This window comes from Schistocerca gregaria, chromosome 5, assembly GCF_023897955.1.
Source record: "Schistocerca gregaria isolate iqSchGreg1 chromosome 5, iqSchGreg1.2, whole genome shotgun sequence".
Lineage (NCBI taxonomy): Eukaryota > Metazoa > Arthropoda > Insecta > Orthoptera > Acrididae > Schistocerca > Schistocerca gregaria.
The window spans coordinates 489,771,288-489,796,743 of NC_064924.1; the positions used below are offsets into that span (position 1 = coordinate 489,771,288).

Genomic DNA, 25,456 nt, shown 5'->3' on the forward strand with positions numbered 1-25,456 from the left:
CCCAGTGACATGATGCACTGACATTCACAAAAATTCGATCATTCTTTGGGGATATGAAGTCCATGAATTGCTGCAAATGGACTCCAAGTAGCTAAACACAACCATTTACAATCTATGATAGTTGAACCAGAGGACCCAGTCCATTCCATGTAAACACAGCTTGAACCATTGTGGAGTTATGGAGCCACAACCAGCTTACACAGTGTCTTGTTGACAACCTGGCTCCACAGCTTCATGGGATCTGCACCACATTCAGACCCTACCGTCAGCTCTTACCAACCCAAATGAGGTCTCATATGACAAGTCCATGGTTTTCCAGTCATCTACGGTTCAATCAATAAGTCCAGGAGAGATGTTTGCAGGTAATGTTGTGCTGTTACCAAAGACACTCAAGTCAGTCGTTTACTGCCATAGCCCACTAATACCAAATTTCATCACAGTACTGTACGTAAATGCTACTGCTGTCATCAAGTGAAAGCTGTCGACCACTGCACTGTCCATATGAGAGATAATGCTTGAAATGTGATATTCTCTTGACACTATGGACCTCAATTATTGAATTCTCTAACGATTTCCAAAATGGAATGGCCTGTGTGTCTAGCTCCAACTAGTATACAGCATTTGATGTCTGTTAATTCCCATCATGTCGCAATAATCACGTCAAAAACCTTTTCACATAAATCATATGAGCACAAATGACAGCTCTGACATTGCACCGCCCTTTTATACCTTGTGTACATAGTTCTACCACCATATGTATGTGTGTGTATCTCTGTTCTGCGACTTTTGCCACCTTGGTGTAAAGCATGAATGCATCTTTCACAACAGGGGTAGTTGAATTGCAATTTTGGGCAAAGCCTAGATAAATTTGATGCAGCCCTTTCAAAAAAATGTGTAAAATATTTATACATAAAATTATAATTATAGAGAAAAAAATGTATTGGGAGTATAGCAGCATAAATGACTTCTAAATATACAGCATTTAACTAGAAAGGGGTGAAACAGATCATAAGAGGTTAAGGTGGCACAGAATTTTGATGAACTTGTCAATTAAAGTATATTTCTATGGAGAAATTATCTTTATGGTGGTGATTCTAAAGATTGTGAAGTTACTTACCCTCTGTACTCAATGTACTTATATATGCATCCAGCCATTCCCATTGCCACTAGTGCATAATACCAGCTTGTCATAAACATGACTGCTATGCAGAGTGACAGTCCCAGAAATGACAGCGACCTGGTAAAAAATAAATATCACAAATCAGAAGGGAAGTGTGGAACATATTCTCCACAATTCTATAGCTACGTCTCTAGCTATCACAGCAGCTTGCAGTACCATAGTTTTTCTCCATCCTGACACATTTGTAGTTGTTGTACACTGAACACATCTGACACATGAGACCTAATTTCTCTAATTTTACCTTTTGGAACCCAGCATGACCAAGATATGACAGTGACACATTCTCCGACAAAAACAAAGATGGGTAATTTTAACTGAAGTCCTTTTCATTGCACATGAACCTTTAATATTGTCTCTCTAGACGAAATTTGCTCCACATCCTGTTAACATTTTTTCTCTGACTAAACGTACAAGGTCTGTACAAAAAATTCTAGAACTTTGTCCACAAAATTTTCCTATGCTTACCTTTTACTTACTGTGTATGATCTCCTTCAAAATACTCTCCTCCACAATTGACGCATCACTTGTAATGCCATTTCTACCTCCAGAAGCAGTCTTGGTATGCCCCTTGCTGAAATGCACAAAGTGCTAATTTTCGGGTATCTCTTCTATCATTGTAAATTTTCATCATTCCAAAAGTGACTTCAACGAAATAAAATAAAAGTCCACAGGATCCACCTTGTTCTCATTTTCACTATCAAAAAGCTCTTCAAAAGTTGTGAAGCGAAGATCTTTCTGGTCTCGGCTCATGAGCTGTGGGACGGACTTGGCGGCAACACGATGCATTCCAAGATGCTGTACCAGGACTTCATGACATGATCCAAATGAAATGTTGCATTCCTCTGAAATCTCTTGGAGTCTTTGACTGGCACACGATTTCATTGATGATCCTGATATGAATGTCATCAGTACACATTAAAGCGCGTCCTGAATGAGGGTTATCTTTAACTTCCATCTGGCCATTTTAAAATTGTGTGAACCATTCGTAACACTGAGTTAGGCTTAAGCACTACTCACCATAGGCTTCCTGCATCATTTGATGTGTCTCTGTTAAGGTGTTCTTGAGTTTCACACAAAATTTAGTGCAGACGCATTGTTCCTCTAACTCTGTCATCTCAAAATTCGCTAACTGTGTACCACAACATTCTACTCAACACAGCACTGAACAATAACTAACAGACACACAACAATGATACTTGTGGCACTTACACATTAAACACAGGCATGGACAGATACCAACCACATTTTGCTCCAACACACCACTGGCACGGAATTATGAATGTTTCGGAATTTTTTGAACAGGCCTCCTATAAGTTATATGTCAGCTAGGTTTTCACTGAACATAACTCAGCATTTTGCACTGTGAATATATTGCATTAACTTACACTGGATCCTTCAATGAGATGCATTTTTAACAAATTTTTTCCTCACCAGAATCTTCATTTATACAGGGTGGTCCATTGATCATGACCGGACCAAATATCTCACGAAATAAGCATCAAACAAAAAAACTACAAAGAACGAAACTTGTCTAGCTTGAAGGGGGGAACCAGATGGCTCTATGGTTGGCCCACAAGATGACACTGCCATTGGTCAAACAGAAATCAACTGTGTTTTTTTTAAAAATAGGAACCTCCATTTTTTATTACATATTCATGTAGTATGTAAAGAAATACGAATTTTTTAGTTGGACCACTTTTTTCGCTTTGTGATAGATGGTGCTGTAATAGTCAAAAACATATGGCTCACAATTTTGGACGAACAGTTGGTAACAGGTAGGTTTTTAAAATTAAAATACAGAACTTGGGTACGTCTGAACATTTTATTTCAGTTGTTCCAATGTGATACATGTACCTTTGTGAACTTATCATTTCTCAGAATGAAAGCTATTACAGTGTGATTACCTGTAAATACCACATTAATGCAATAAATGCTCAAAATTATGTCTGTCAACCTCAATGAATTTGGCAATACGGGTAACGACATTCCTCTCTACAGCAAGTAGTTCGCCTTCTGTAATACTAGCATAGGCATTGACAATGCACTGATGGATGTTGTCAGGCATTGTCGGTGGATCACAGTAGCAAATATCCTTCAACTTTCCCCAAAGTAAGAAATCTGGGGACGTCAGATCCAGTGAACATGTGGGCCATGGTATGGTGCTTTGACGACCAATCCACATACCATGAAATATGCTATTCAATATCACTTCAACCGCATGCAAGCTATGTGGCAGACATCCATCTTGTTGGAAGTACATCGCCATTCTGTCATGCAGTGAAACATCTTGTAGTAACATCGGTAGAACATTATGTAGTAAATCAGCATACATTGCATCATTTAGATTCCCACTGATAAAATGGGGGCCAATTACCCTTTCTCCCAAAATGCCGCACCATACATTAACCCACCAAGGTCGCTGATGTTCCACTTTTTGCAGCCATCGTGGATTTTCGGTTGCACAGTAGTGCATATTATGCCGATTTATGTTACCGCTACTGACGAATGACGCTTCGTCGCTAAATAGAATGCATGTAAAAAACCTGTCATCGTCCCATAATTTCTCTTGTGCCAGTGGTAGAACTGTACACTATGTTCAAAGTTGTCGCCATGCAATTCCTGGTGCATAGAAATATGGTACAGGTGCAATCGATGTTTATGTAGCATTCTCAACACCGACATATTTGAGATTCCTGATTCTCGTGCAATTTGTCTGCTACTGATGTGCAGTTGAGCTGTGACAGCAGCTAAAACACCTACTTGGGTATCATCATTTGTTGCAGGTCATGGTTGACATTTCAAATTTGGCTGAACACTCTGTTCCATTAAATAACATAACTATCTGGTGAACGGTCTGGGCACTTGGATGATGTAGTCCAGGATACTGAGCAGCATACATAGCACACACCCATTGGGCGTTTTGGTCACAATAGGAATACATCAACATCATATCGGCCTCTTCCGCAATTGGTTAACAGTCCATTTTAACATGGGTAATGTATCATGAAGGAAATATCGTCCGCACTGGCGGAATGTTACGTGATACCACATACTTATACATTTGCGACTATTACAGCGCCATCTATCGCAGAGCGAAAAAAATGGTCCAACTAAAACATTCATATTTCTTTATGTACTATAGGAATATCTAATAAAAAATGGGGGTTCCTATTTAAAAAAACACAGTTGATATCCATTTGACCTATGGCAGCGCCATCTAGCAGGCCAACCATGGTGCCATCTAGTTTCCCCCTTCAAGCTAGACGAGTTTCGTTCTTTGTAGCTTTTTCGTTTGATGCTTATTTTGTGAGATATTTGGCCTGGTCACTATAAACGAACCACCCTGTATAATCACTGTAAATTTTAAGTTGTGACTCCATGCTATTGTATATTTTTGTATCTAATTTAAGCTTCATTTATGTAAATCACTATAACTTTTATGCTGCAGCTCCATGGTAAAGTATTCAGGTATCTGACTTTAGTGTTTCACTACAGATGATGTACTCATAAAATATACAATGAAGAGCCAAAGAATCTGGTACATCTGCCTAATATCATGTAGGACCCAATGAGCATGCAGAAGTGCTGCAACACGACGTGACATGGACTCGACTAATGTCTGAAGTAGTGCTGGAGAGAACTGACACCATGAATCCTGCAGGGCTGTCCATAAATCCATGAGACTATAAGGGGGTGGAGATCTCTTCTGAACAGCCCATTACAAGGCATCTCAGATATGCTCAATAATGTTCATGTCTGTGGAGTTTGGTGGCCAGCAGAAGCATTTAAAGTCATAAGCGTGTTCTTTGAGCCACTCTGTAGCAATTCAGCATGTGTGGGGCATCACATTGTCCTGCTGGAATTGCCTAAGTCAGTCGGAATGCACGATGGACATGAATGGATGAAGGGAACAGACAGGACGCTTACATACATGTCAGAGTCATATCTAGATGCACCAGGGGTTCGAATATCACTCCAACTGCACAAGCCACACACCATTACAGAGTCTCCACCAGGTTGGAACAATGCCCTGTCAACATGCAGGTTTTATGGATTCATGAGTTTGTCTCCATACCAGCACATGTCCATTTGCTCAATACAACTTGAAATGAGACTTGTCCAACCAGACAACTTGCTTCCATTCATTAACAGTCCAATGTTTGTGCTGATGGACCCAGGAGAGGTGTAAAGCTTTCTGTCATGCAGTCATCTAGGGTATACGAATGGGCCTCGGCTCCAAAAACACATATTGACGATGTTTCATTGCATGGTTTGCACGCTGACACTTGTTGATGGCCCTCCATTGAAGTCTGCAGCAATTTGCAGAAGGGTTGCACCTCCTATCACACTGAACAATTCTCTTCAGTCATCACTCATCCTGTTCTTGCAGGATCTTTTTCTGGCCGCAGTGATATCAGAGATATGATGTTTTTTCCGGATTCCTGACATTCACAGTACACTCGTGAAGTGGTCATATGGGAAAATCCCCGCTTCATCGCCACTTTGGAGGTGCTGTGTCCCATCGCTCGTGTGCTGACTATAACACCATTTTCAAACTGCACTTAACACTTGATAACCTGCCATTGTAGCAGCAGTAACCAATCTAACAACTGTGCCAGACACTTTGTCGTCATATATAGGTGTTGCCGACTGAGGCACCATATTCTGCCTGTTTACATAAATCTGTGTTTGAATACGCATGCCTATACCAGTTTCTTTGGTGCTTCAGTGTACATTCTCCTAAAGAGAAACAACAGTATCATGTGATACTCAATGTTAACCTGTAAAGTAATTACAATGATATTTTTGGCCTTGATTGAAAGAGACAGTGGTTATGTGTGGGAGAGTTGTGAATGTGTGTGTGTGTGTGTGTGTGTGTGTGTGTGTGTGTGTGTGTGTGTTGTCTACTTTAAAAGGTGTTTTGGCCGAAAGTTCATGTTTGGCAGACTTTTGTTGTGCCTGTCTGTGACCCAGAATCTTGTCTATATAGTAAGTAGCAATCTGCCCTTTACATAATATTTCATCTGTTCCTAATTGACAAGAAGTTCGAAATGCTCTGCAGTTCTATGGTAGAATACTGCAGGATTTATTTATTAAGTGAATTAGTTATGGTAAGAGCAACAAAGCATATCCCAGTAATGGAATCTATTCCAAACTCTACACGGCATAGTTTGGCTGAAAGGCAGCATATCTTTCCTGATGTCCACATCTCAATTCCAGTTATATCCAAGATCAGCATTGCCACCAATTGTGTCACTGAATTCCCTGCAAAATTTTATCCTCAAATCAAACTATCTATGATCCCACTCCTTTGCTACATAACAACCTTCTATATGGTACAGTGGAACCTCAATTAATGTTAACAAGGTTGGACAACCATAGGAAAAGGAAACAAGTCATTTGCAGAGCTCAAAATGATGTATTAAATCAGAATTAAGTAAGAAAATTACATTTCCACACGTGGGGCAAAAGCATAGCTTTTATATCACCTTGTTTAACTTCAGACTCAGAGGGATGGCTTGGGGCATTATCCAGCAATACAGTTGCACAGGGTTGCAGGTTTTTGGATTTCGAATATTTTCTAACAGCCAGAACAAATGCATAGAAAACAGTTCTTTAAAGAAATTACCATTCATCCAAGCACTTTTTTGAGCTTTGTAATGAATGGTAAGTGCTGACATGTTTATGTTTTTTTAAGGCTATTGGTTTCTTTGATTTGACGATAACAAACATGAATTTATGGTCAGTACTTGCGTTGCTGCATGTTGCAATGGTCAGGCTGTTCTGTGCTAGTGTTGTGCCTATGGCAGTTTCACACTTTGAGGTAGAATTTTAGTTTATCCCAGTCTTGTCAATGTTGTATAACTCATCAGCTACCAGTTTATTTTCTGACATTGTTTTTTCCATTTTTTCAACAACCTCTCTATAGGCGTTATCATCAGCAGAAATTTTGACACCTGAAAAATAACTTGCCTAATATCGTGATGATTTTTCCACCAGTGAAGCCATCCCTGAAGTGCTTCTAATTAGTGACAGGAGTAAAATTGATCGCTAACACTGGCATGCTGTTCTGCTCAGAATGCAGATCAATGATTGGACACATGGTCAGATAATTCAAGGAGTCAGTTAATCGAGGGTCACAGGATTGAGTTTCTACTCTACTTAAAACTAACAGATCAAATGACATACGACATGAGGCAGTGGCAAGTATTGAGCACCAGCCAGTCTTTAGGACTAAATTCTTTAATTTATTGCAAAAAGTCTGATTTCTGCACAGACCAAATTATTCATCATCTATTCACCCACTTTACTCCACTGCAATCGAGCACCATTCGTGGCTTATGCCTTCTCCAATCGGCAAATAATTTTCCAACATGGAGATTGTGCACACCCGAAGTCCAGATTTATATGCACACCACAAGTCCAGATTTATACTACAGTAGTTTGAGGACTGTACAGTGAATTTGAGATGATTTACTAATCTCAAGATATCTTTGTTATTAGGCTTCATACTTGTGTGAAATCGTAACAGAGAACCTAATAATCATTTCTCAATCTGCAAGAAGTTTATGATCAGTGCATGGAAAGCTGGTGTCATCTATTTCTGGGATTATTCCCTTAAATGACAAACTGCAGCTGTTTTGTGTGATTCAGAGGAAACAAAGTTGAGTTTTAAGTGCGTAATGGTTACATTCTGGCTGATCAGTGTATTACAAAACCATTGTAAAAATTCCTAACCAATTTGCCTGAAAGTGAATGTGAACATATTATACCAGAAAACAATTTTTAAGGAAACAATAAACTACATGATTTTATCTTCTGAGAAGTGTACTGCTTAAGTTACGAAGTAAATCAAACTTTTACAAGTCTAATAACATACCTGTATAATCTGTGAAACATAGCATAGCTGAGCCATTGAAGAAAGATTGTTCTTTACTAACCAGTGATAGTACTTAAATCTCGGTCTCCAGTTAGGTGTGCGAAGAAGTGTTTGTAGTGCACAAGCAAGGTTGACAAATCCGTAGCACATTAGGAAAAACATAGAGAGCAGGGGTGCAAGATAATCAACATTTCCCAATAAAATACCACACTGACAAATGAGCACCGTCAGAACTAGTGCTCGTGTAGGTTCACCACGACTAGATGACACAGCAAAAGGTGCTAGGAAAGGGATGATTCCATCTTTTGCGATTGCCTGAAAACACCAAGAAACGCATAATGGTTAATAAGAATCACACACAGAGAGGGGGAAGGAAAGAGGAAGGAAGGGAGAGAGGAGGGGGGAAGGAAAGAGGTGGAGGAGAGAGAGAGAGAAAGAGAGAGAGAGGGGGGGGGGGGAATTAATTGTGAATATTTGCAAATACTAAAACCCAGAAAATTTGGGTGTCAATTGCTGATTTCATTTCATAGTTAATGATAATGTATAATCTACATCTCTGCCAGTGTCAAGCATAAAACAGATACAAACACTTACACTGACGAAAGATTTCTTCTAGCTTTACATAATTTTAGGGCACAGGAATAAATGTAATACTATATACGTGTATAATGACTAAAAAGCATTTGTAATCAGTTCATTAATAATGACATCATTTAATTAAGTCTGACCAGTAATACATTTTACAACAATTATGAATTTGTTAATCCTTCTAGTTCTTAGTGTTTAACATATATGCTTATCTTCGATGATTATAATTACAAATAACTTCAGCTCCTGGACATGTGCCACTGGAGCTTGGCATTGTGTGGAATAAAAACATGGATCATCAGAAATCTGAAGAAGACTAAAATGAAGATGAAATGTGGTACTATCATACTGAGCAGATAGGTACAGTATGAAATTACGAATTATTAAAGAAAAATCTATGGAAGATCCTTACCCAAAGAAGGGGCAGGTTAATGGGACATCTACTATTATATCCAAGAGAAGTCACCTAGTCCCACAGGGAGCAGTACAGGAAAAAGTAATAGGGGCTGCCCCAAGACAAGAATACATATAAGACATTATGGAAAATATGGTAATTCAAAGTTCTGGCAAAATATAAATAATTTACGAGTAAAGCTAGCCTCTCAGCAAATAGTAGAGGTATTTAGCCATTGACAGGTACATAAACAGGCCTGAAAACAGCTGGTGTTGTGGGAAGGATCTGGATGGCAAAGAATGTAAACCAGCCACTGAAGCCAAGAATGTTGTGTTCAGTAATGTGTAGTGTGTTCAGTAACTGGGTGATCAACATTTCTCTTGGCCATAGACTGGCAATGGACAATCATTTGAGTGCACAGCTGGTTTGTGGTCACGCCCATGTAGAACACTGGGCATAAATTACAGCAGGGTATGACATGGCTTCATTCGCTGTCAAACTGTGGGCAGGAGCAGAGTTGACCACCAAGTGGTGGAATATATTACTGAGCAAAAAATGCTTGATTTCATGGATGATTCATAGCCCCTGCCATCTGGATCACTTCCCCCAATATCATCTTTGTTGAATTAGCTATATGGGAGCTGTCCTTGCAACAAATCCTTTGTTTCTCTAATCCTCCTTGTCACAAATTCCAAAGACCCCTGCCTCACTGCCATCTCCATCCTGCCACAGTACCCAAATGTCACTCTGCTTCCTTTCAGTCTCCCTTCAACTTTTCTGTAACCCATTGTCCAATCCACTACTCCATGTCATCGTCATCATATGTAGCACAAACTCACCAATGCAGGTGTCTATGTGTCCTATTCCTATCCCATATGCCTACTGCCTCTCCCTCCTATATTTCTATCCTGTATAACTGCTGCCGCCCTCTGTACTGCCTACCATGCTTTCCCAAAACTCTGCTTCTTTTTTCCTCTCTCCCACTCCACCCAACCTAGTCCCTCATCCTAATCAACCTGCAGAACTGAAGTTCCAGCACTGTGTGTGCTGCCAGCACAATGTAGTGCTGGTGTGTGTGCATATTTAGCTCAAAAACTTATTCACCCACAAGGTATCAAGTCCATTGCTGCCTTTACTCCTAGAAAATGATGAGTGCAATAGATATGGATAAATATGAGTTCAAGATAGGAAACAGCAGCAGCATACCAGGCAAAAGGCAGCTAACAAATGACAAAATATGTAGTTCAGAGTTTGCACAAAGGCTTTCCAGTCTTATAGGTATAAAATATAACACACAAATAGGGATGTTATCACTGTTAATGTCATGGAGTTAAAACTTGGGGGATCAAGTGCATTTTGTGAGCCCATTCCATGAACTCATATGACATATTCTGATGGATGTATATTCTCATTTTCCATACTTAATAAAACTGCAACAGACTATGACAGAAAATACCAGGAATGTCTTTGCAACTATTTTTTTGTACTGAAGGAGACCTGCAAATCCATGGTAAAGATATGGTATGCTGTTTACTTCTGCAAGTTTTCAGTGGTTTTGCGACTGGAATGGAACTGATCATGTTACCACAACTCTGTTTCACACTGCATCTAATCACATGGCAGAACATTTTGTGAGATTGTGGAAAAAATCTTGATATCCACTCCTATTGTTTCTGGTCTGGATCTCCCTTTTAACCTCATAGTGAGCAATATTGTGCAGATCGATTCCCGGTGGAACTTTTACATGGGTACCTTCATCATTCCTTGCTAGATTTATTGCAGCCGATACCGGTGCAGGAAGATAAAACTACACCTTTTAAGGTGTGCATCCTGTCTGGGTACACATCTTCAGACATATTCCTGGTTGGGTATATGGCTCCATCTCTGCCCAGCAAGGGCATTAGCTGGCCCTGGTGCCCACACATAGAGGCATCCTTGATTAGCACTGGACCCAGCTCCATTTGTGTCATTTGGAGCAAGCTCCACTACCAGATCTTCCATACTGGAAGAGGCAGCCCACTTTGCCCATGCCAAGAATCAGCAAAAACAGATGAAGAGTCTGGCTAAAACATAACATCCCAAGCAATGGACACCTGGTATTCCCAGTTCTCCACCCACTGTCTTCATTTCTGCAACAGGCCTGGTCCTGGATGGGCATACAGGACCTTCAGTCCATGGCAGGTCAGATATAGACCCACAGCCCACTCAGGGACCAGGAGCAAGCTGTGAACCTGACCCACTGTTACTTCCTGCATCTCCAGCGCCAACACAGTAGTGGCTCCTCTACCAACAACAACATCAGGAGCCACATTGTATGGGTCAAGATAATTCCAGAACGCTGTGCTAATTCAATGGGGGGGGGGGGGGACACAACAATGTATCAGTCTATATAATTATGCATACATCCATAAGCATGCTAAGTATGCCACAGACTGATACATCAGCCAGTGCCAGGTCAGTCACTGATTTAAGGGCTGCTGTGGACCATTTCAACCTCACTTGTCTTAGCTCTTGGTTGTATTCTAATGTTCTCCAGTGGGCTTATTTGCAATGTCTTTGTGATACTTTAATATTTTATAGACAATGATTTTTAGAACTTCTTTATTCCCCAGCCATCAAAATTTGACTTGGACACGGAAATCAATTTCCATAATGCATTGCAGTCTCTGTACTGTGTTGAACCATACATTTAGCCTTCTGTGAGTGAACTGATGGCACAGGCATACACAGAGTGTGGTTCATGTTCCAGTACTTTCCAGACAAGCAAACTTGCAGTGCTTGAGTCATTCAGTAACTCTCCAGAGTACCAGGAGGTATCCATTTTCAGAAGCTTTGTTTCCAATTAACATATTTACCTGATTATAAGATATATTTATCTAAAAACAAAGATGATGTGACTTCTTGTGTGGGAGGTTCTGGGTTTGAGTGGATGAGGAAGTGGCTCTGCCCCATTTGTGACAAGATACTTTCCGGGACTGGATCAGACTCTGAATGTGGCTCTCCAGCAGGGATACGACTTCCTCAAATCCTGCCCTGAAATGAGATCCATCCTTCATGAAATCCTCCCCACACCACCAAGAGTGTCTTTCCGCTGTCCATCTAACCTTCGTAACCTCTTAGTTCTTCCATATGAAATCCCCAAATCACATTCCCTACCCTCTGGCTCCTACCCTTGTAACCGCCCGGTGTAAAACCTGTCCCATGCACCCTCCCACCACCACCTACTCCAGTGCTGTAACCCGGAAGGTGTACACGATCAAAGGCAGAGCCATGTGTGAAAGCACCCACATGATTTACCAACTGACCTGCCTACACTGTGAAGCTTTTTATGTGGGAATGACCAGCAACAAACTGTCCATTCGCATGAATGGACACAGGCAGACAGTGTTTGTTGGTAATGAGGACCACCCTGTGGCTAAACATGCCTTGGTGCACGGCCAGCACATCTTGGCACAGTGTTACACCATCCGGGTTATCTGGATACTTCCCACTAACACCAACCTGTCAGAACTGCGGAGATGGGAACTTGCCCCTCAGTATAGCCTCTCTTCTCGTTATCCGCCAGGCCTCAACCTCCGCTAATTTCAAGTTGCCGCCACTTAAACCTCACCTGTCTTTCAACAACATCTTTGCCTTTGTACTTCCGCCTCAACTGACATCTCTGCCCAAACTCTTTGCATCTACTAATGTCTGCTTGTGACTGTGTATGTGTGGATGGATATGTGTGTGTGTGCGAGTGTATACCTGTCCTTTTTTCCCCCTAAGGTAAGTCTTTCCCTCCCGAGATTGGAATGACTCCTTATGCCCTCCATTAAAACCCACATCCTTTCGTCTTTCCCTCTCCTTCCCTCTTTCCTGATGAAGCAACCGTTGGTTGCGAAAGCTTGAATTCTGTGTGTACATTTGTGTTTGTTTGTGTATCTATCAATGTGCCAGCGCTTTCCTTTGGTAAGTCACATCATCTTTGTTTTTAGATATATTTTTCCCACATGGAATGTTTCCCTCTATTATATTTGTATGATTATAAGATAAAGTTTTTTCCCAAATTTGTCCTTCAGAAAAGACAGGGTTGTCTTATATTCACAGATTATAACTACTATTGCTCACATCAACTTTTATGTTGTATAACAGATTAAAATGGGGTTGTCTTAGATTTACAGATGAAGCTCTGGCAACTGAGCTCATGTGAAGATTTACTTTTAAGAACTTCAAAAAGTTGTGTAGTGTCAAAAAACTGCTGGCAGAAGTATTCATACTCCTGCTGTGGTGCAATCACAGGCAATGTCTAATTAGACTGCAATTTGTTCTAATGGACTATTACTTAATCTGTTAAATTCTTTTCTTCCTAAGGATTTGGTTTTTAAATTTAAATCAGTGTGGGACTGTCACAGCTAACTGTTGTTTGTCCGCCACAAAGATAAGAGTGACTTGTTGCTGCAGCATGCCATGCAGGCCAAAGATGTTGGGAGGATAAGCTCCACGATGCTGCATCAAAGAGCTTTTTCTGCAGAAGACAGTAAAAGTCTCGATAGGTGCCAGTGGCATACTTACATGTTTCATATAGCAATGGTGTTGACGATAACTGTGACGGTATGACGGGAACAAAAGGTGGTGTATCAGCTGCTGGTTTTACACTGCCAATGAGGCCAGGAGGTTTAGAATTACGAAATGAAGTAAAATATTGTCACATTCTCATGTCTCTACAGAAGCAAAACCTGCCATATGTTCAGAAAAATGGCGGTGTTTTCAGGTCTCAACATGACCAGAAACTTGGAAATCAGGTCATACCAGGAAGAAAACAGACAGATATTTTACAACCAAGATCATAAATTTCATTGCTGTCCCTATACAGAAATATGAGGGTAGTTTGAAAAATTCTCGGAATGTAATAGAAAAAAAGTACTTACTTCACTGATTTTTTAAAATGTTTTTCATTGTAGTCTCCTTGTAGATTAATGTACTTGGTCCAACAATGTTCCAGTGCCTTGATCCTATCTTGAAAATAAGTTTCCTCCAGGCCTGCAATATCTTCATCCACCAAGAAAAAGATTCAGTTTTGGGAAGAGATGGACATCTAATGGAGCCATATCAGGTGAATGAGGCAGATGTGGCAAGAATTCATACCTTAGTTCATGTAATTTTGCCATGGCGATGGCACATGTGTGAGGGTGCACATTGTCTTGATGGAAGATGACTTTCTTCCTTGCTAAACCTGGCCTTTTTTCGCATATCTTTTGTTGCAGTTTGTCCAAGAGGTTAGCACAGTATTTTCCAGTAACTGTTTTGCCAGAGGGGAGATAATCTACAAACAGAATTTCCTTCGCATCCCAGAACAATGATGCCATGACCTTTCATACCGAAGGAATTGTCTTTGCTTTCTTTCGTGGCAGAGAATCAGCAAGTTTCCACTGCTTTGACTGTTGTTTTGTCTCTGAGGTATAGTAGTGCACCCCAGTTTCACCTATGGTCACAAACTGGCGCAAAAAATCTTGTTTGTTTCTCCTAAAATGGGCCAAACATTTTTCCGATATGTCCATTCTCATGAATTTTTGATCCAATGTCAAGAGTCACAGCACCCATCTCACAGATAATTTTTTTCATTTCTAATTCTTCAGTTAAAATGTGATATACCATTTCAGATGACGTCTGGCAAGCATGAGCAATTTCATGCACTTTCAATCAGCGATCCTCCATGACCATTTTGTGCACATTTGCAATGATTTCTGGAGTAGTGACACATCTTGGTTGACCACTGCACCAATCATCATCTAAGCTCTCCCGACCAAATTTACATCCATTTGTCCACTTGGCAACAGTTGAATATGAAGGAGCAGAGCCCCCAGTGTATTCTGGAAATTGGCATGAATGTCCTTTGCTTTCATATCTTTCTTTACGAAGCCTTGATCACTGCTCGAATCTCGAATTTTTCCATCTTCGCAAATCACTATGCAGGAACAACAACAAAGCCACATCACTGTCACAGTTCTATTTTATAACATTCACGTAGCATGTGTTTACAGGCAAGAGTCCAATGAACATCATATGGACAACTCTTTGCGCTAGCTCTGACCTCCTGTGGTGATTCCTAGAACATTTCAAACCACCCTCGCATATTGCCTCTCTTCTGGTCCTCAATGGTTAGGTAAAACTGTCATTCCACATGACAGCAGCTATGATGACAATGATGATGATGATGATCAAAAATAGTAATAACACAGATAACTGACAGGCAGTAAGCAAAGAAGGAAGTGAAGACAAAAATTAATGCAAAAATTTTTTTGTTTATTTTGCTTGTCCTTGTATTATCAAAATGCAGACAATCAATGAATTTTGCAAGTTCAGAATAGGTTTTGTAAGTTTGCTTAATAAGAATACATTAAAAATAAAATTTTCTTACAGAACCTCTACGAAAAAGGGGGTCGGGGTCATGTTGTATTCAGGGTTGTCTTATATTCAGGGTAGTCTTATACTTGGGTATACACAGTATCTTGTATGATTTATTTGGGGGTTAATAAATCATGTCTTGTTGAGGAACATTTGACATTAGCATTTCAGTTCTTTTGTAAATGTGTATTATGTATGTGATTATGGAAGTCAGTGTCTTGGTCACAAGCTACTTTATTAAAATTGATAACTCGTTTACCTTTGCAAACGTAATCAGATCTAAAAATGAGAAAATATAAACAAAAACATGTCACTAGATTTATAAAACAAGAAAATGGGCATAAAATGAACAAAGTGAACAAGTAACCTAAATATTACAGTAGCAACATGTAAGTGCATAGTCAGTATATCAGCACAAATGACACTAGTAAAATACCAGTTATAGGCAACTGAAAGTGTATGCACATAATACAGAAAAAATTGATGTACATAAGTATTTTTGTTCTTCTGACTTGTTCCACACTCTTGAGGACTTCCTCACAATGGGTCTAAGGAACTAGCACTGTTACCTATTTAGAAATAATCTATACAGTAAGTATAGCACGGAAAACAGCTTGTTAGAAGTCTAGAGCACATTGATAATTATTTCTATCAGAATTTTTACCTTGCAACATTTTGGAATAGCTTATGTCACTCAGCCAAAAACTCACAACTTTTATTCCTTTAATTGCCTGTTCCACATAGATGTTTACATGTGTGTTGCACTGATGCTGTAATGACACAGAATCTCATGCTATTTATTTCAGCAAAATAAACGTGATCAACAAACCTGAAGCAATCTGGGTGCACCTGTAAGGCTCTGCAAACCAGCTCCCAGAGTTGACAGAAATGATCCAATTAAGATGACCCACTGATTAGGCCAGGCAATATTTGCCACTACAAGTTTTCCTCCAATACTTTGCCCAAACCTATAAAAAAGGATAGATTCTGAGTTACATTTTCATTTTATATGAAAAGTGAAAGACAAAAAAAATCTATTTATTTATTTAAGCTGATCTAAAAAAAATTATATATCATCAAATGCAAAATTGCCTGAAATTAATGTAGAGTAAACCTCTGATTATCCACTGTAATTGGTGACTTGGAACCCGTGTATAATCAAATTCCATGGATAAACTGCAATTATATTGCAAACTAATAATTAAGGTTGTTCAAAAAATAAAATTGATTATAATGTCATATTAAAGTAGCTAAACTAATGTTTATAATAAATTCTACTTTAAACATCATAGCATATGTGAAAATATGGTACTTACAAAGAATACACTACAATCAAACTTCACATTACATTACTCTACTTTGAAACAAAATATTCTTGAACTGATTTCTGTCTTAGTGAGGTTCCTTGTCTTTCAGATATCATGCTATGAATTTTATGTGTCACCAATTTGTCAGAAACAGGAACAAATTCAGGCTGTTCCAGGTAGTCCAATAACCATTCAGCCCACTGATGTGCCGATACACGATTGACTACAGTTTCTGGAATTAGAAGAATGTTTTCTTTTTAGTCACTATCATTTACCTACTGATCCGGTTTCATAACCTGGAGTAATGTTCAAAACAGCAGTCTTCTTCATCAACCGGATTACTGATTTTGTCAATTTTAGGATTAATGTTTTTCCATGACTTGGATATGATTGATCATTTTTATCTTACACCATGCATTCAACATGTTACAAATTGTGCCCAGCACAGGTAATTGATTCCAAAATGTTTGAATATGGTTGCCCTCATCAGTACACTTTAGTAGCAGACTTCCTCAATAAATTTCTTCCTAGCAGCAAAGATGCCCTTATTTATTTGCTGTATTTAGGCTGTTACACTAGGGGGTTAAATATTTTACAAATGTCATCTGGTTATCCAATTTCAGAACATTTTCATTTGGCTGCAATTGTGCGTTGTCAAGTAACAATACAGCCTTTGCAGGTAGACCCTTGAACACTAAAGGTTCTCGCACTCGTGTAACAAAGTAATTATGGAATCATACCTGACATTGTGCAGCCCATCCATGATCACTTCTGTGAAAATAATGGACAGGTAAATTATGCATTTCTTTTCTTTTGAAACAGCATGCTTTTTATCTTTACATATTACATCAGGCTTAACTTCCTTGTTACTCCCACTTAACTTTTTTCCTTGGATTGCAATCTCCCAGATACCATGATTCTGTATAAAACTTGTTAACCAGCTAGAAAATGCATTAAAATCTCCTTCAATTCCCAAGGTTTTGAAGAAACTTTGGGCTTGTTTCACACACACTGTAACAGGTACTTGTGTGTCCTCAAATCTTTTCTGTTGAAACCATTCCAACATGGCTTTATCTTTCTACTGTATCATTAATACAACACATTTATGCTTTCCTTTTGCAAACAATTACAGTCCAGCAATTGCAGTGTTTGAGCAGCACAATGTTAACTAGACTCTTGTTGTTAACATGAGATTATTGCTCATCTGCAACGACTCCCAGGTTAAAGAAAAACAGACTGCAGATAATCTGCAAAGAAAATAATCCACCTAAGGATAATCAAGAGTTTACTGTATATGAAATTTTCTGTTCTTGTTCTGGCTGACTTGATTGTTTGTTGTAATGCACTTACTTCATACAATCCTTTAGGAAATAAGATAAGTAATTTACAAGATATCCTACATTTAACTATACAAGGCAATAGTGTGAAATAGTAGATACAATCATTGTAAAGAAGGGCCTTTTTTTAAGTATCAGTGCAGTAGGAAAATTTTTGTAGAATGTAAATACTTTAGGATTGTTGGAGCCCACTCATTCAAAAGCAGACATTAGCTGTTGATAGGCACACAAAAAGGAAGGAAAATTTGGTAGCTTTCAGAGTTATACTTTGAGGAGCTAGAGTACACAAACACATGCACACACTCTCACAGACATGCACACATATGTCTTTGTCCTTACCTGGAACCTGGTAGACTGACAATGCCAACATTGTTTTGCAGCAGGTAAGCTGGTTGTGGTGGGTTAGTTTTAGGTGGGATAGGGAGAGGGAGGCAGGGGGAGAGACTAAGGGTGGGTGGCTAATGGCTTCAAGGGAGGCCAGTTGGCCAGTTAGGAACACTGGGGTGGAGCGGGCATGGGAGGTGGGGAGGAGGGGGCAGGTATAGGTATGGCAGCCGATGTGAAGAAACACACAATGTAGGCAATGTGGTGAAGTGAATTTGGAGGGGGTGACAGAATGAAGGAAGCAAAAATGTTGGGCAGAGGGTTCAGGGCCAGTGGGTTTCCTGAGATTGAGGTCAGGATAATTATGGAAGTGGAGGATGTGTTGCAAGGATAACTCCCATCTGTATAGTTCAGAGAAGCTGGTGTTGGAGGGAAGTATCCAGATGGCTCGGGCTGTGAAGCAGCCACTGAAACTGAGCACGTTGTGTTCAGCTACATGTTGTGCCACCAGGTGGTCAACTCTGTTCTTGACAACAGCCTAGCAGTGGCCATTCACGCTGGTGGACAGCTGACTGATAGTTATACCAACATAAGAGGCTGTGCAATGTTTTCAGTGGAGTTGGTATATGATATGGCTACTTTCACAGGTGGCCCAGCCTATGATGGAGTAGAATAAGCCTGTGAGAGAACCAGAGCAGGAGGAACTGGGTAGGTGGATTGGGTAGGTCTTGTACCTTGATCTGCCACAGATATATAATCTCTGTGGGGAGGGGTTGGGTGTGGGAGCTGCATAGACATGGACTCGGATGTTGTGTAGGTTGGATCGTCAATGGCACACCACTTTAGGAGGAGTGGGAAGAATCTATGATAGTGTGTGCCTCATTTCAGGTAAGTATGAGAGACAATCAAACCCCTGGAAAAGATATGGTTCAGCCATTCCTATCCAGTTAGTATTGGGTGACAAGGGGGCACTTCTTCATAGCTGATTATTGGGGGTGGTGGGTCAATTGAGGGTGTGTGAGGATATGACATGGGGAATCTGTTTGTGGACTATGCTGGAGGGAGAGTAAGGTGTGACTTGTCTGTGAAGGCCTTTGTGAGGCCTTCTTCAGCATTCTGGGCAAGGCAGTTCTTGTCACTGCAGATACATTGTCCACAGGTGGCTAGGCTGTGTGGGAGCGATTTTTTTTGGTGTGAAATGGAGGTACTGTTGGTGGTTAGCAGGTTTAATGTGGACAGGCATGTAGATGAGGCCATTCTTAGGTGGCAAACTGGCCTCCATCAGAGCCACCAGCTACCCACCACCAGTCCCTCTCCTTGCCCTACATGCTGAATGGAGTTCCCAAGTGTGTCATTCAGGAAAGGTGGTATTGGTTGGAAGAATCCTGGTGATAGGCTGTGAAGCTATTATTAAAGTGAAGCACATCTATTAAGTAGAATGTTCAGCAACTTGGTGGTCCAGCTGTATTTTGCCCACAGTCTGATGGAGGCCAATTATGCAGACAGACAGCTTGTTAGTTGTCATACCTATATGGAATGCAGCACAGTGGTTGCAGCTTAGTTGGCAGATCACATGGCAGCTTTCACAGGTGGCTCTGTCTTTGATGGAGTAGAAGATGCCTTTGACAGGACTGGAGTAGGTGGTAGTAGGAGGATATAAGGGACACGTCTTGCATCTAAGTCTATTGCAGAGCTATGGGCCATGAGGCAAAGGATTGGGAGCAGAAGTGGAGTAGTGGCAGACAAAGACACTTTCTAAGTTGATGAGTGGCGAATATGACTGTGGGAAGGATAGAAAGGATAATATGGAGGACATATCTCATTTCAGGGCAAAATGAGAGGTAGTTGAAACCCTAGCAGAGAATGTGATTCAGTTGCTGCAGTCCTGGGTGGTAATAAGTCACAAGAGGAGTGACTGTTTGTGGAGGGACAGCGAGCTTGTGCAGGATGGTAGGTGACTGGTGAGACAAGGTATGGGAGTACTGTTCCAGGACAAGGTCTGGGTGGTGCTTTCAGCCTCAGTGAGGCTTTTGGCATATTTGGAGAGGAACTCCTCATCACTGCAGGTGAGATGGCTGCAGGTGACTAGGCTGTATGGAAGGCGATTCTTGGTGTGGAAAGGGTCACAGCTGCCAACATGGAGGTATTTCTGGTGGTTGATAGGTATCCTTGAGGTGGAGGCTGACAGTAAGGAAGGTGGCTTGTTGGTCTAAGGATGATGAAGTGAAGCAAATGGGGGAGAAGTCATTGAGGTTCTGGAGGAATCAAGATGTCATCAATGAATCTGAAATCCAGTGAAAATCTGAAATCTCAAAATTCTGGGTGGTTAGGAAGAATTTCTCTAGGAATAGGTTGGTGCCATGTGGGTTCCCCTTTCTGTGACACAGTTCTGTTTGTAGGTGAGGACTTCACAGGAGAAATATGTGTGGACGAGGATACGGTTGGTCATGGTGACAGGAAAGAGGCTGTAATTTTGAAATCAGTCAAGCACTGGGAAAGGTAGTGTTCAATAGCAGCAAGGTCATGTGCATTGTGAATGGTAGTATAGTAGAGGTTGCATCGATAGTGACTAGCTGGGTGCCAAGTGGTAAAGGAGCGAGAACTGTGGAGAGTCAGTGGAGGAAATTGATGGCGTCTTTTACCAGCCACAATGGATCATCCTGAGTGGTTGACCCATAGCTCCCTCATAGCCACCAAACCATGGCTTGCAGACCTGCTGCATTTAACACAACCTCACACTCACTCACCATACACAATCCATAACTTACTCAAAACACAGACATGAACCTGTCCTCCAAGTATCAATCTTGTCTGAAGATCTTACCTTTTGCTCCACTCTGAAACTCAGTCACTATGGACTTGTTACAGCCTCTCTCTCTTAGTCTTGATCCACATACCAAAACACTCCCCACCACCAAGCCTGCAAATGAGGCTCCACCCAAAACCAATACTGAAACTTGCTTGACTCAGCTTAAACCTCCATCCAACTGTCATTCACGCCCACTTCCCGCAAATAAATTGATGTTAACTTTCCAGAATTTCCTAACCTTGAACCTTGCCTGACCATCACTCCCCAAATCCTGCAATGTGGAAACCAACCTTGCATCTGCAGAGGGAACTGCAATACACCACCTAAAAACTGATCCTGAACTTATAAGCCCACCTGTCAACAAAGGCTTCACCACTGTGGCTACGAACCACAAGGATTACTCGGCAGAGTGACTGCATCAGCTGTAAGATATATCTACCTACAAACCCTGCCACAGTGACCCATTCTAGAAATCCAGCAGGAGTTTTAGTTTCTCCTCAAATACTTAGGTCCATCCCAGAACCTCTTCCATGAATCTGTCTTCTCATCCACACCATTCCCTACACTTCTAAATTCTAAAAGCTTCCTTACAGTTATAAACCCAACCACCAAGGACGACCCACTGCAACTGGTTACTGCGCCCCCTCCACCAGAAAGAATATCTACTCTCATGGACAAAAAACAGCTTCAGCCGGTTACGTGTAGCCTACCCTCCTACATAAAAGGCACTACCCATTTCCTCCAGCAACCCTCCACAGTTTTTGCTCCTTTACCACCTGCAACCTGCTAGTCACTGTCAATACCATCACTCCCACACTGCCTCAAATTACTCAGTTACGTACCTTGTCCAAGGTTATTTGCTACCCCTCCCACACTGCCTCAAATTACTCAGTAATGTATCTTGTCCAAGGTTATTTACTAACAGTGACAACAAAGCCTAGAGAATAATCAGGATTTCCAGTAGGGGCAGAGCTCGGCATATAGTAGGCTGTGCTGTTTAAACAGTAATACACACTGAAGCATTACTTAGTCGCTGCCAGAAATGATCATCATTCTTCCTGTTCTGCTGAACCCATCAATACACATCTTTAGTGTGAATATTGCCCCACCGAACACTGGGCCATTCAGTCATTTCAGTACATAAATTATATTTTAATACTATTTTGTTTGTAATTAAAACAAACATGTTTGCTGGAGACACTAGGTGGTGTTTCTTTGGTAAGAGTTCATGTACCAGGTGTACCGGTAAGAAATGAGCGTTAAGATACAAATGTGTAGATAGGGAACATTTGTTGTGAACGAGCCTTAATTTTTTTTTTTGTTTGGTTGGTATGACATCTATCAAAGATATTTAGTATACATCATGTCATGGAACAAACAACATCATATGTTTTCATCGTGTTAACAATGTCGAATTTTGTACCAGAAAGTGATGATTTGCGGAAAGGATTAATTTTTTATTTTCATTTGAAGAAAAGTGCTGCAGAGTCGCATTGAATGCTTGTTGAGGCATATGGTGATGATGCTCTTTTGAAAGCAACATGCAAAAGATGGTTTCAATGGTTCAGAAATAATGATTTTGATGTAAGAAATGAAGACCGTGGAAGATCACCAAAAAATTCGAAGAATTACAAGCATTATTCGATGAAGATGATACTTGAAGTAAGAAGCAAATGGCAACAATGCTAAATGTTGCACAACAAACAATTTCCAACTGTTTGAAAGCTATGGGAAAGATCCAAAAGAGTGGAAAATGGGTGCCACATGAATTGAATGAAAAACAGATGGAAAACCGAAAAACCATTTGTAAAAGACATGAAAGAAGGTCAATTTTGCATCGAGTTGTTACTGGCAATGAAAAATGGATTTATTTTAAGAATCCTAAATTGGGAAAATCATGGGTTGAACCGAGACAACCATCAACATCGACTGCAAAACCAGATCGATTTGGTAAGAAGACAATGCTCTGTGTTTCGTGGAATCAGATAGGTGTGGTGAATCATGAGCTTCTAAAACCCAGTGAAGCTGTGAATACTAATTCCTACAGACAACAAATGATCAATTTGAACTATGCATTGATTGAAAAAAGACCAGAATGGCCCAGAAGACATGGCAAAGTAATTTTTTTACACTACACTGCCACCTGCACACAAAGCAAAACTGGTTCAGGATACAATCAAAACACTTGGCTGGGAGCTGCTACCCCACCCGCCATATTCACCAGACTGGGCACCTTCTGACTACCATTTCTTTTCATCAGTGGGACATGCATTGGCTGAGGAACACTTCGATTCCTATGAAGAAGTCGAAAATTGGGTGTCTGATTGGTTTGCTTAAAAAGACGAACATTTCTATTGGCATGGTGTCCACAAATTGCCAGAAAGGTGGTCAAAATGTATAGAAAGAAATGGTCAGTACTTCGAATAAAATGTTTTTACTTTTCAATTCAAAATTAGTGTTTCATTTTCACAACAACAAGAAAAATGCTTGTTTCATACAGGTACACTTGGTAAGCATTATAGCAAAATGAAGCTGAAAATATCTTAAAAAATATTACAGAAAAGGCATTTGTTGACTCTAAGAAGAGATGTCTAGTAGAATTTAAACATAAGAAAATTAAATACATTAACAAACCAAATACTGAATTTTAAAGTGAAGTATAGTTTAATTGAGACACAGCATACTACTGGCATTATAGGCGAAAAAAGGATCTTGCTAATGTGTGTGTGTGTGTGTGTGTGTGTGTGTGTGTGTGTGTGTGTGTGTGTGTGCGCCCGCGCAAGCAAAGGAAAATTATAATTTGAATATTACTTGTCTCTAAGGAGCAGGTTGTCAACAGTTCCAGCAAACAGCAGTACTGCTGAGAGGTACACTGTAGACGTGGTGAGTATGGCGCATATGGTGCCCACTGGAATTGATTTCTGTGCATCTGCTAGATCACCAGAACGGTTTGATCCAGCCATTATGCCTGTAGATAAGACAGTCATCACCTTTCACCAAAAATAATATCAAAGATACAAATAACTTATTTACCTATGCAAACATGAATCTTGACAACAATGCTTGGTAGCATATCACAGTCAGTTGTTAAGCCAAAACCTAATTGACTAGAAGCTGTAGATCTAATGTCATTTACTGTATAATATATTCAGTACTTACTTCTTCTCTTAGTGATGTGGGAGTCAAGAGGTGATCCCAAATTTTAAAAAATAAATAAATAAATAAAATTTAAAAAAAATAAAAAATCCACCAATGCATTGTACTAAGAAATATGTGAATTCAAACTGAGAATAATATTTCATCTCATCTAGAAAGTAATAGATTCTAATTCCTCCTGCGCACTATGTGTTTTCTAATTTTATTCACAATTTTTAATTATCTAAGTACCACAGGTGATCTTGGCATCAGTTACCAAGCGAAATGCAACAGAATGAAAATATTCTTTGGTTGATGTGCAAGTCGTCATAGACACAAATAATTTATTTCCCTATGAAAAACATGAAACCTGACTGCAAAGGTTGGTAGCAAATAGTATTCACAGTCACTTGTTATAGGTCAATGACAACTAACCGACACTTAATGAAAATACAAGAAATTACATTGACATTTGAAAGAAATGAACCTATTGTGTGGTAAAAGAAAACAAGAGGAGAAATTGAAATTAACTATGTACTTTCCCAGAGACTTACTTTAGCTATTTTGCTCTTGGAGTTATCTCAAAAGTTTGCAGCCAAGAACGGAACAATTTACGTACTTACAACCCCTTGTAATTTACATATTTTGGGTAAAGTAAAATTTCATTTAAAAGGAATTTTTATTTTACGGGCATGGACTAGTCGAGTCACATTTCTCAACATATTGCCACTTCACAATAAGAGACTCCAATTCACAATAAGAAGGCTAAAGTTGAAACCAAAAAGTTCAGATTTATCAAAACATTTTTCAGAGGTTAAGACAAATTGTTGACTTACATTAACAATAATTATTTAGTTTCACAGAGTACAACACACAACTAACTTTGCACAATGACTCTTTTTAACTGAAATGGAGGAAACTTAGGAAGTTAAAAAATAACTAGCTGATATTAAACTGATCTTATATGGGAGAAGCCAAATTGTTACAATTTACTTGTAATGGGAAACCAGAAGTCTGAGGGTGTTGTCTCATGCTGTCCTTTTTTACCTATTTTTATTTTTCCTACACACACATTGATGTTGACAAAAGATGTGTACAACAAAATTTAATAGGTATAT

The 25,456-nt window shown here is 39.9% G+C and overlaps 1 protein-coding gene across 4 annotated transcripts in view; it reads right to left on the reverse strand.

Annotated features, from left to right (window-relative positions):
* The window catches only part of LOC126272718 (solute carrier family 12 member 6), a 1,173,553-nt gene that overhangs the window by 102,515 nt on the left and 1,045,582 nt on the right, over positions 1 to 25,456 (reverse strand). For all 4 annotated transcript variants that reach the window (XM_049975756.1, XM_049975759.1, XM_049975758.1 and 1 more), the window contains exons 8-11: positions 24,015 to 24,171; positions 16,256 to 16,394; positions 8,122 to 8,375; positions 1,118 to 1,237 (exon numbers count right to left, since the gene is read on the reverse strand). In XM_049975756.1, the coding sequence (XP_049831713.1) occupies positions 1,118 to 1,237; positions 8,122 to 8,375; positions 16,256 to 16,394; positions 24,015 to 24,171 (670 nt within the window). The remainder of the gene's footprint in view (positions 1 to 1,117; positions 1,238 to 8,121; positions 8,376 to 16,255; positions 16,395 to 24,014; positions 24,172 to 25,456) is intronic.